Here is a 13037-nt window from a genome sequence, read left to right as displayed (position 1 = left end):
GATAGAGGGAGCCCTCACTGCCTCTCCAGTCGGAGAGATGGACACGTTAAAAATACTCATCGACATAGAGTGACAAGTGCAGTACTGGAGGTGTGTCTGTACATCGCAGGGCTACAGGAAGGCACGTGCAGGGGTAAGAAACACCCCCAGAGGCGTATACAGCAGGGTGTGTGGTATGGCAAAGTAGAGAGTAGCCATGAGCTCTTGCCACAGGCCAAGCACCAAGACACCCAACAGTTTAATAGCAGCACTTAAGACAAGAATAAGCAGGCAGGGAATTATTTATAAGGTAGGGCTCAGGAAATCTTGAGATATGCTTGCTCCTTGGGTGCAGAATGCTGGGTATATATGAGGCCACAGCCAATGCCTTCTTTTTTGCCTTTCCCACTGCTGTTTACCCAGGCCGGCTTTCCCACTGCTGGTTACCCACTGCTAGATACCATGGTGCACTTAAGACAGCATACGGAAGCTCCTCGACTTACAATGGGGTTACGTCCCTGTGATAAACCCCTAGTAAGTTGAAAATATCTTGTCAGGTTAAGCACACCGGCTCACACCTGTAATCCCAGCACTTTGGGAGGCCAAGGTAGGCAGATCACTTGAGTCCAGGAGTTCAAGACCAGCCTGGGCAACATGGCAAAACCTTGTCTCCACAAAAAATATAAAAATTAGCTGAGTGTGGTGGCACACATCTGTAGACCCAGCTACTTGGGTGGCTGAGGAGGAAGGATCCCTTGAGCCTGGGAGATCAAGGCTGCAAGAAGCCATGATTGCACCACTGCACTCCAGCCTGGGTGTCAGAGCGAAACCCTATCTCAAAAAAAAGAAGATGTCTTAAGTCAAAAATGCATTTAAAGCTGGGTGCAGTGGCGAATTCCTATAGTACCAGTAATGTGGGAGGCTGAGGGAGAAGACTGCTTGAGGCCAGGAGTTTGAGACCAGCCTGGACAACATAATGAGACTCCACTTCTTTAAAAAAAAAAAAAAATGCATTTAATGTAACTAACCTACCAAACAGCATAGTTTAGCCTCGTCTACCTTAAATATGCCCAGAACACTTACATTATCCTGCAGCTGGGCAAAATTAACACAAAAGCCTCTTTTATAATAAAGTGTTGAATATTTCATGGTTGTTTACCCTCATGATCACCTGGCTGACGGGGAGCTGCAGCTACTGCCACCACCCAGCATTGCCACCCAGCATTGCACAGCATATCACTAGCCGAGGAAAAGGTCAACGTTTGAAGGAATTTCTACTGAATGCCTATTGCTTTCACATGATCATGAAGTCAAAAAATATTAAGTCAAACCAGTGTAAATTAGAGACTGTCTGTATTTGTTCTGTGTCACAGGCCTCCTAAGGACTGACCTAGACGCCAAAACACCTTCCAGCCCTACCCTGTTTGCAGAGGGGGTGCAAGCATGGGAGCTAGCCAAGGTTCCCTTCCTCTCCCCTCATCTGCAGTCTCCCCTGTGAGCCAAGGAGGAGAAAAAGGAGAGGTTTATACGATGATGAATCTTCCAGTGTAGGGAGAAGCCTACTAATTGGGCGATTGGAGTTCCTCGATCCAAGATGTTGTGGCTGATCATCCTGGAAGGCTGTGCCCTGTCTGTGGGTGGAAAGAAAACTCTCCGTCAGTTCTCTGCAGAGACTGCTGTTCAGGCTTCACAATGTCAAAAAGATCGAGGATCCAGCAGGAAAAATTGGCCAACGGGTTAATGTTCTGTCGACCTTTAGTGATGAATGCAGCCCAAGATTCTTTGAAGCAGGAAAAAAAAAAATGATCCACTATTTTTTTTTTAATGGTATAATCTAAAAGAGCAGATTTCTCCTATTTGAACATGTTGGGCCGGGCACCTGCCTCTGCAGCATGAGACCAGTGTTCCTGTTGGGATGTTGACAGATGGACAAACACCAAGGAGGGGCTGAAGAGCAGATGCCTGGGAGGTGTCCTGAGTGGTGTCCTGAGTGGGGCTTGGAGGGACATAGGGAGGTGTCATCTGAAGAAGACAGGACAGACCGTCTTCAGAGGGCTGGGTGGCTGTCATGTCAAGGAGGCAATTCTGGATGACAGCCCTGCTCAGTGGAGGCAGGGCTTCCGGTTCACGCTGGGCATTGACATACTCTGGAAGTACATGGGCTTTAGAAGCCAGAATTCAAGATGGAACCCCCAAGCAAAAGGACCCCTGCTTCCTACCCCCTGCACACATCGTGGAATCTGTCCAGGCAGAGCCCTCATGACGTCTGTGAGGGACACTCTGAATGAGGTCCGTGCGCCCCGTGCTGCTAAGCTAGCTGACCTGGAAGCCCCTTTCCTTCCTCAGTCTCATCTGTGGATTCTGGCAGCTGCTTCTGGCATTCAGGAAAGAATGACAAACATTTACAGAGTGTGTGTTGTGGGCCAGGCTCTGTGCTTAAACACTTCACATGCAGTATTCATTTTTCTCCACAAGGGCCTCACGAGGCAAGTAATGTCACTGCCACTGTTTCTTGGTAAGGAAACTGAGGCACAGAGAAATTTGCTACCTTGCCTAAAATTACATCTGTAAAGCAGCAGACCTGGGATTAAACCCAGCCATTCTGACCTTAGATCCCACCTTCTTAACCAACAGGCTTATGTTGACTCCCCCAAGGAGAGAACTTTTCCTGATTTAGACAAAAAGCAAAGTATCTTTTATCCAGCTTAATGTAGGACAGTGGTCTAGCATCCGTGTCACTGATTTCCCTTGTTTTGAGACATACTATTTATGTTGAAAGAATTTAAGGAAGGTGCGCCAAAGTGTTTTTTTGCTTATTTGACTCAATCTTTGTACATACTAAGTGAAATATTTTGCTCTTGACCGATAGCTAATTGAATTGGCTCTAAAAGCGAGGGCCACCGTGGAATTAATTGGTTAGAGTGAATTTTGCGCGTGGATTCAGAAGCTGGGCAGGGCAGGACATGTGTCCATTTGTTTAATTGTGCAGTGAGGAGGATGCTGGCATGAGGTCCTATCCAGGTTGGATGCAGTAAGTTGAGGATGGGATTGGCTGAGGTAGAAGACATCACTGTGGACCTCTTTGTGTCCTTGAGCAAGTAGCTGAGAACTACCTTCTTTCTCCATCTTTTGAATGAAGTTAATCCACCCATACGTCTTTACTGTATAGGACTTCAAAGATGACAATGAAGTATTTATTAAGTGCCCAGGTAAGTACACCAGGTACTGAGTGGATCAGATTCAGCCCTCTCCTTGAAGAACTTAGACTTTAGACTCTTCAACTGCATGGACATGAGTGTGTACAGAGAGCCCACATGCTGATACATGTCCCTCCTCCGACCTGTCATTTTGAAAGAACCACCTCAGGCTTTGAGCTTTGGGATGAGATGAAGGCAAGGCTCCCACAGGGGTCAGCGGTGCTGAAGGTGCAGCCAGAGAGGAGAAGGACCATGAACAGACTCAGCACATGAGCTCTTCCTGGGCATGGTCACGGTGAGAGGCATGAGAGAGAAACTGGGCAATGAGAGATGAAAGTCATCGGTGATGACTTAGAGACTTTGGTGGAAGCCCCAGCTAATAAACGAAGATGGCACAAGCAGCATTGTCCAGCAGGACTCTCTGCAATGATGGAAATGTTTCATATCTGTGCTCTCCATGACGGCAGTTCCTAGCCTCATGTGACTGTTGACTATTTGCATTGTGACTGGTGTGGCCACAGGACTGAATTTTTCATTTTAGTTTAATTTAAATGTAAATGAAAACAGCCATATGTGGCTGAAGGCAACCACATTGGGAGCACAGTTACAGAGGTTTGCTATATTAAAAAATCACTTCTATGTGCACAGTTTTCACTTAAAGACAATGGCCTTCCAAGGTGCATATGGCAATGTTGTCCTTACAGATAAGCAAAGCAAGGCTCAGAGCAATTAAGTAACTTGCCCCAAAACCCAAAAGCCAGTGAATGACAGCCTGTGCCCATGTATCCCAGCACTCACCCTCCCTGCCTCAGTTCCTCTCATGACAAGTGACTGTCATTTACAATTCACAGCTCTCTCAAGTGGCTGTCCCGTGCAGATGTCCCAGGTGACAGCCGCACACACCCCCGATCTCATTCTGCGTCTTCAGTGAGTGCAGATCATGCACTGCTGTGCTGTTTCCCCACAGCTGAATTACTTACACCTTCATGGCTCCTTGCACACTAGCGATAAAGACTCAAGCAAGGGATCACCAGTCCCTACAATGTGATACCCTTCCCCTAGATGTGCTCTTCACTGAGGAAACTGATTCGCTTCTGTGCTGAAAGAGAAGTAGGGTCATTCATTGGTCAAGACTGGTATAGCTGAACGAGGCTTTCTCCAGTTCTTTGTGTTGGAGAGGCAGGAGGGTGCTCCGATCCCAGCAACAGCTTAGTGGAACTATCAGCTGGTGAGTCAGCAGCTACTGCCACTAGCCTTACTGTTCTTTTGAGAAGTCGAGGGAAAAGATGAACTGGATCCTGCATCTGGAGGTCGTGGGGACATTTCAGGAGAGCTAAGATAAATGCCATGTGCTGTATGTGTCCCCCAGGGTATTAACTGCTATAATCCGTATTTCCTAAGATCCTTTTTGTTGTAATGTCAGTATAAAGTATGCAACATTGGGAATACTAGTCTGGGGCAAAGTATAATGCCATATAGTAATAAACTTTCATGCCTACTTTCCTAAATATATGCATTTAAAAATTAATAAATCATAGGAGCAAAACAAAACTTTTTAGAAAAAGTGAAAAGCTTGGCAACCACCAAATGGTACATTTTCCTGCCCTAGAGATACTTGTCAAACAGTCTTGTAGCTCAGAAGTGTCTGTGGCTGGCTGCATTTTGCCCAGTGATAGGAAGTCACCTATGTCTACACATTTGGTGGAACCATATTAATACGGTAATGCTTTCTCTAGAAATATCTAGGGAGATATCTGACTTTTTGAAAAGCCGACCAGGAAGTAGTCACACATCTAAGTGAATGGTATTTCCTTCTGTGTTGTGTCTGGGGAGCTCTTGTAGAAAGTACCCAACCCAGCGTCTGAATACATGTGTGGGTTCCCAGTGATTCTGCTGTTTCTCAGATTACTGGCAGGATTCCTTAGGATAGTCTCTTAAACCTGGACGCAATCATTAGCATAGCTTGTATAGCTTAAGCATTTGTAGCGACAGGGCATGGATGGGATAAGACTTCATTGGAGGTTGCTCATCCAACTAAGGGAAACAAGTTACTGCCTTTGACCACTGACGTTATTGTGTCAAAGCAAACCAGGACCAGTCGAGTACCAGACCTGCCTGACCGTCAGACCCAGCAGGACCTCTTGGACTGAGCCTTTTCCTGGCCAGATTTTGACTACCTTGCCAACAGTTTTTTTCTAAATCATGCCCTCAACTGAGACTTTCAAGGTTACCATCTTTTGTATTTATTTAAGTGAAGGTCCTACTTTATATTCACTTTTAGAAACTCATTATTTTATAGCAATGAGTGCCGCACATTTGGGACTCTCTTTGGACTCTCATTGGTGCCACTTTTTGGCTGTATCCTTCTTCCAGATTTCCTAATAAGAAATCTTTGACCTTTGGCTCAGTGCCTGTCTCTTTTGCCTCAGTGCCTTTGGCTCAGTGCCTGTCCCCTTCTCCTGTGACATCCCAGTTGAGTGTCTACTTCTTCAGAAGAGACTGGCTGCAGTCTGGAAAAATGGCAGTTTTCAGAGGTGCATGTGTAGACACGAGGCTGAGTAATTTCAAGACAGTCCTGCAACAGTGCTGCCTTCCATATCCTACCCAGGAGTTGTAAAATCTCAGCTGCACATCACTGGCATTTGGGAAAATATGTTAATTCCAAGACAGCAAGAGGCTGCCCTGATTCTCAGAGTCATCATCATCTCCAGCTGAGGAAATGATGAATAACCATTCACTCAGACCCTATAGACACTGCAAATTCCAAATACTCTTATGCTTGAGTAATCCTGATAAGGAAGTTATTTTATAATTATTTTTTGTGGGTCTTTTTCTGATTAGGTTTGTATTACATATTGAACATCAAAAACGTTAAAAGTCCAGCATAGCTGTCATTCTAATACTTTTTATACAGAAATAGCTGTTTGAGTGTATAGTCAACATATCTGTATAAACACACACATACACACTTTCTCTGTTTTATAATCTGGCTACTTTACTTGCAATGATACTGTGAATATTTTCTATGTTATTAAATATTTTTTCTACAGGACAATTTTTTAAAGTGTACCACATTCCTTTATACCTACATATATAATTTTAACCAGTCTCCTCTTCATGTAAGATAATTAGGTCATTGTTAATTTTTTTACCATTATAAAAAACCCTGAAATGGACACGGTATTTTATATATAAATCCTTTTAACACATTTCTGATTGTTACCTTGGATTGAATTCCTGAAAGTGAAACTCATGAGTAAAATAGCACGAATATTTTTAAGGTTTTTACAAGATTTATTTTTAAATTAACAAATAAAAATGGTATATCTTTATTGTGTACAATATGCTTTGAAATATGTAGACACCGAAATGGCCAAATCGAGCCATTTAACATACACATCACATCAGATAGTTATCATTTTTTGTGGTGAGAACACTTAAAATCAACCGTCTTGGCAATTTTCAAGAATATGTTGTTATTAACTGTAGTCACCATGTGATACCATAGATCTCTTGAACTTACTTATACCTTCTATCTAACAGATTTTGAATTCTTTGACCAATACCTCCCCACTCCCACTTCCATCCCCCAGCCCCTGGTAACCACCATTCCACTCTCTCCTATTAGTTCAACTTGAAGTTCACATGTAAGTGGGATCATACAGTATTTCTCTTCCTGTGCTTGGCTTATTTCACTTAGCTTAATGTCCTCCAGGTCCATGTCAGTTGCAAATGGCAAGATTTCCTCCTTTTTAAAGGCTGAATAGTATTTCATCTTGTGTATATGCCACGTTTCCTTTATCCACTTATCCACTGATGGACACTTGTGTTTCCATATCTTGGCAATTGTGAATAACGCAGCAGTGAACGTGGGAGTGCAGGTATCTCTTAGAGGATCCTGATTTCAATTCCTTTGGGTGTGTACCCAGAAGTAAGATTACTGGATTCTATGGTTTTTCTATTTTTAATTTTTTGAGGAACTTCCATACTGTTTTCCATAACAGCCGTACTTCAAGGTCTTTGATTCATGGGCAAAATTTCCCTCCAGAAAGTTTGTACGTATTTATACCAATCACCACAGTGCTCATTTCCCCCACATCCTCACTGACGCTGAGTGTTTGGATGGGGAAGATGTTGTTCACTGTTGGTCTTCATGAAAGTACATTGAATCAGTCTGTTTCCCAGGGAATGAAACTGACGTCATGTCCACTCTGCTGGTTTCAGTAAGGTGGGGAAGCAGTCCATTTCTCAGCTACCACATTGTAGTTCTTCAGATGCATAGAAGTGGCTGGTGTGGAAGCAGTGTGCCCCAGTGTGTGTTAGAACTCTAAGATACTCACAGGCTTCCTGCCCCTGGTGTGCACACACTTCCCCATTATTCGCTCAAACACTAACGTGGGTGTTGATGAGAAGGAATTTGGATTTTGCAAATGTATTATGGTCCTAAATCTGTTAACAAGAAATTATCCTGCACGGGCCCAACCTAACCAAGTAAGCCCTGAAAAGGAACCAGGCTCTTCCTAACAGAAGGCACAAGAGAGATGCAGCTTCAGGAAGAGTCCCCATTGCTGGCTTGCTTTTTTTTTTTTTTTTTTTTTTTTTTTTTTTTTTTGAGACGGAGTTTCACTCTTGTCAGCCTAGGCTGGAGTGCAATGGCACGATCTTGACTCACTGCAACCTCCGCCTCCTGGGTTCAAGTGATTCTCCTGCCTCAGCCTTCCACGTAACTGGGATTACAGGCGCCTGCCACCACACCTGGCTAATTTTTTGCATTTTTAATAGAGACAGGGTTTCACCATGTTGGTCAGGCTGATTTCGAACTCCTGACCTCAGGGGTGATCACCCGCCTCAGCCTCCCAAAGTGCTGGGATTACAGGTGTGAGCCACCATGCCTGGCCAATCATTGCTGGCTTTGACAATGGAAAAGGTCATGTGGCAAGGACTACCTTTTGCCCCCAGGAGCTGAGAGCAGTCCCTGGCTGACGGCCAGCAGGGACACAGGACCTCAGTCCTGCAGCCATAAGGAAACAACCTGAATGCAGATCCCAAGCACCAGATGAGAACCCACCAGTCAACATTTTGATTGCAGCCTTGTGCTGCCCTGAGCAGAAAAGCCAGCCATGCCCTGCTCAGACCTCCAGCCTACAGAACTATGAGCTCATAAATGGACGCTGTTGAAGCCACTGAGTTTGTGGTCATTTGTGATGCAGCAATTAAAAAAACAATACACAGCATTTAAAAATTTGAGTGTAGATACCTGTATAGAAACCACAGGCAACATGTAGCTGCGTGTGTTAATGTATAAATAATCTGTGGCGGGCTCAGATCCATCGAACTTCTCAAGCAGTCTGGTTTGCAGTGACTTACTGTCATCCAACACCACATTTTATGTTGTGTTGTGTTTGTTTGTTTGTTTAAAATATTCTCGCTAAGTCACATTTCTTGCACCTGTACTGGAGGATTTTTTGAACATGCTCTTCTTCAGTCCATTAACTTTCCTGCCTCTACCCCTTTGATGATGTTCATGGAAGCAGCATGAAACAACGTTTAAAAATTGCTCCCACACATCCTCTTTGTTGGCCCTGGACTCTTGGGCAAATGTTTAGCCCTCAGTCCTGTCTCCTCTGCACCTGTGAGGGGAATCAACCTCTTCTGCCTGCCTGATGGGGGTCACTGTAAAGAACAAATTAAACAGTCATTATGAACATACCTTGTCAATTAAAAAGCTGTATTCAAATGGAAAGTACACAGATATGTGTATTCCTAACAGGTGAGATTACCTTTAATTTTATTTATAGTGAATTTAAGTCATTCCTGTGTTTGAAAGCTGGGGAATGTGTGTGCACAGTACCATTACCCGCGGCTGCTTGTTCTTTTCCTCCTCCGCCTTGACCTTTCCAAACTGAAGCATCTGGTGCTGAGTCACCAGTCGCCAAGGCCATGGGGTGTGCTTGGGGGTGACCTAGAGCCCCTCTGAGCTGAAAAGATGATGGGGGCTTTTCCATGGGCTCCCAGCCTGATGACTGAGACCTGGGAGACCCATGCTTGCTGAATACTCAGGCTCCCAGCCTGACACTGCTGTGAGCACGCTAACCTCTGTCTGTTTCTATTAAAGATTTATGTCCACCTGAAGGAAGGCGGGGGCCCAGATGGCCTGGACGCGCTGAAGAATAAGCCCCAGCTCCACAGCATGGTGGCCAGGAGCCTGTGCCGGAACGCGGCAGGCAAGAACTACATCATCTTCACCGGGCCCAGCATCACCAGCCTGACCCTGTTTGAGGAGTTTGAGAAGCAAGGTAAGTCAAGTGGGGAGCTAGTGGGGACGTGACCCTGCCTCCCCCAGGAAAGTGGTGGAAGAGGTTCAGGTGCAGGTACAGATGCGTGGTGGCCTGCACAGACCACAGGATGCCAGGTGATGAGGCCCTTCCTTGAGGGAACAGATGCATCTCAGCCACCCTGTGTGCTGGACTCCGCTGGGCACTAGAGATTGCAAGGTGTGTGAGCCACGGGCTCAAGGTCTAGAGGACTTGTCTAGACCTTGCGCCAAGCTCTGCCCGGTCTTTGGGGCATTTCTTTGTGTGTCCCCTGTTGGAAATCCGCAGCCATCAAAAGCCTGTGTCCCCTGGGCACAGCTCCTAGTAAGGCTCTAGGAAGTCTCTGGAACTCACCCATCCTCTATAATGTGGCCCCTTCCCAGGAGACAGACAAGAATTGTGTGAAGACAGGGAACAGTACAGTGGGCCTCAGAAAAGTCTTAGGTACTCTGGGTGCTCAGGTGCTTGGTGCATGTGTGGCAAAGACTAGGCAACCCTTCCATGGCTCTGGAGGAAATAGGGGCTATAGAAAAAGAAGATCTGGACCAGTTCAGGGAGCCCCGTGGCAAGCTGCCTTGGCCTTCACTTTGTCCTGCCTTTGGGGATTTGGATCTGGTACACTCAGGAGAAACACAAAAAGTGCCAGCTCCCCTGCAGCAGCCACTAGACTAGAATTACAGACCTTTTGCTCAACAGCAGTCAGACATCTGGCCTTAAAACTAGACCCTCTTAAGTAACGAGATGTAGACAGCTGACATCCCGGATCCCTGGCAGCTGCAGTGAGGCCGCAGCCCTGGACTTCACTTTTTGCTGGCCTCAGCTGCATCTTACTCATCTGCAAAGCCCAGGGCTCAATAGTTATTTGTTGGAAGAATCAAGGGTAGAGAGATCAGACGATGTGAAGTGGGGCTGTGAAAGTAAAGTGAGAGAAAATTGGCCCTGAAGCACAGTGCCCAGCTGCTTTGGAAGAGTGGTGGGTTCTCTGTTCGAGTTCAGAGTGAGAACCGGGACTGCCATCTCTCCTGCCCACTTGTGCAAGGCTGAATGCAGGTACTGCGAGTGTGGTGTTTATGTGTGTTCCATGGCCTATTCCCTGCCTCACACCATCAACCTGGACTGAAAGTAGAAGGGATATATATGTGTCTGTATGTGTGTGTGTGTGTATGCATCTGTGTATCCGTGTGTGTGTCTGTGTGTGTCTGTATGTGTATGTCTGTTGGTGTGTGTGTGTGTCTATATGTGTCTTTGTGCATCTGCGTGTCTGTGTGTGCGTTTGTGTCCATGTGTGCATCTGTGTGTTTGTGTCTATGTGTGGCTGTGGCTGTGTGTGCGTCTGTGTGTGTTTGTGTCTGTGTCTATGTCTGTACCTATGTGTGTGTGTGTCCGTGTGTGCATCCATGTTTGTGTCTGTGTGTGTATGTGTGTCTGTGTGCATCTGTGTATTTGTGTGTATCTGTGTGTGTGTGTGTACCTGTGTTTGTGTCCCTGTGTCTGTGTCTGTGTGTCTGTATCTGTGTGTGTGTCTGTGTCTCGGTGTGTGTGTACTTGTGTGTATGTGTCTGTGTGTATCTGTGTGTGTGTCTGTGTCTTTGTATGTGCATCTGTGTTTGTGTCTGTGTGTCTGTGTACCTGTGTCTGTGTCTGTGTGTGTCTGTGTGTCTGTGTGTGTCTGTGTTTGTGTCTGGGTGTGTGTATATGTACCTGTGTGTATGTGTCTGTGTGTCTCTGTGTGTGTATGTGTGTGTGCATCTGTGTTTGTGTCTGTGTGTGTCTGTGTACCTGTCTGTGTCTGTGTCTGTGTGTGTCTGTGTCTGTGTGTGAGTCTGTGTGTGTGTGTCTGTGTTTGTGTCTGGGTGTGTGTATATGTACCTGTGTGTATGTGTCTGTGTGTGTCTGTGTCTGTGTGTCTGTGTCTGTATGTGTGTGCATCTCTGTGTCTGCATGTGTGTCTGTGTGTGTACCTGTGTGTGTGTGTCTGTGTCGAGTGGGGTGGATGCCGTGCAGACAAGGTGGAATGGTGATGCCGGAGGACTATCCCGGGCCATCAATATGATTCCCAAAGAGCTGGTTGTGCTGCTCCTGTGGTTCTGAGAAGGGGATGCATCTTGGCTCAGAGAATTAGGAGGAGGATGGGAAAAGAATCTTCTAGCTGGAAGAAAATATTTAGACATGGAATTTGGATTTTTTTCAAGAGAAGGTTAGGTAAGAGATAAAAAAGATCTCCTTGCCTATTTTTAGAAGCGTCTAAACTGACTGAGTTCTTCACCAGGGCGTCATCATGTACCTCCTCCGCCGTGACTGAGGGCAGTGTCCTCCAGCGTATCCGCAGGGAGGGTCACTAGTGGCTGCACCCTGCCTCCTCAGGACACAAATCGCATTGGTCTGGGCCAGTGTCCCCCAACCCTGGGAGATTCTCACAGGCAGCCAAGGTTGAGGAGAAGAATCGGAGCTGAGAGTCTGGTTGTCCCTCCTAGGGTCACATAGACTGTTGTAAAATAAAAGCCAGAAAGGACATTCCTAGAATAATTTCTGTGTTTATAAAGGGATGGAGTCATGGAAACTTGGGTGCTGCTGGGATGTTCTTCTTTCCCTCTTACGAACATGCAGCTTCTCTTTGGCTGGTGGTGTAGATTGAGCCCCAGATGGGTGATTTCGGACACCCTTACCCTTGTTCACGTCATCCTTCTCCCTGTTTTTAAGAACAGATTTTCCTTTTTACATCTCAAGATGAGAGTAGCTTGAGTGGTCATGTGTGGTTGCTAGGAATGGAGCTGCGAGCAGCAGACCCCTCCTCTTTTCAGCAGTGAGACTCGAAAGCACCTCCGGTTGCATCTTCCTTCCCACCTGCTACCAGGAAAGGAGTTCGGAAGAGGGAAAGATTCATTCAACTGTCCTTCTTCTGGTGCAGTGTGGGATGCGGGAATGAGGAAAGCAGATGCGTGGGATATGGGATGTGTTCAGATGACTGATGGCACTGTCGGTCCTCCAGGAGCTGAGCAGAGAGTAAAGGCTGAGACGGCTCCCAGGGTCTCTGCATCCCCTCCAGGCTGCTGGGGAGCAGCTGAGTGCTTGTGGCCCCTGTGGCCTTCTGGCCCAGCAGGGTGGGGCCGGCCCATGATGTGGAAGGACCTGAAAGGCCTCAAGTCCAGGATGGAAGTGAGCAAGTCCACGGTGGACGTTTGTTCATACCAGTGTCTACTGCCCACCAGCCACCGCATGGCAATCTTCCAGGCCTTAGAGACCAAGCACAAGCTCCTTCTCTCTCAGGAAGCTCTCCACCCACTCATGGAAGGTCACTTGGTTTAGTTCACATTCTTTGATGGTTCTTTCCTTCACATTGAATATACCTCCCCAAGGAGATGAGGGCTCCATCTGACAGCTTCCTGGGGTGCGGTGTGGACTGGCTCAGCACTGGGCTTGCAGCCAGCCATGTCTTGGTGACGCCATTAGGATGATGTAACCATGGCCAGGATGCTGGACAGTCCTGGGCTTCATGCCTGTCTTTACCCTCCCAGCTGTGAGTCTGGGGGCCTAGCCCTTGTCGAGC

General features: G+C 46.5%; 1 protein-coding gene across 1 annotated transcript in view; it reads left to right on the top strand.

Annotated features, from left to right (window-relative positions):
- The window catches only part of PGBD5 (piggyBac transposable element derived 5), a 104995-nt gene that overhangs the window by 79169 nt on the left and 12789 nt on the right, over window positions 1–13037 (top strand). The window contains exon 4 of the mRNA XM_010374037.2: window positions 9292–9472. Within this exon, the coding sequence (XP_010372339.2) occupies window positions 9292–9472 (181 nt within the window). The remainder of the gene's footprint in view (window positions 1–9291; window positions 9473–13037) is intronic.

The sequence above is a fragment of the Rhinopithecus roxellana genome, chromosome 8 (genome assembly GCF_007565055.1).
Source record: "Rhinopithecus roxellana isolate Shanxi Qingling chromosome 8, ASM756505v1, whole genome shotgun sequence".
NCBI lineage: Eukaryota > Metazoa > Chordata > Mammalia > Primates > Cercopithecidae > Rhinopithecus > Rhinopithecus roxellana.
This window is presented reverse-complemented; position numbering and strand designations above follow the sequence as displayed.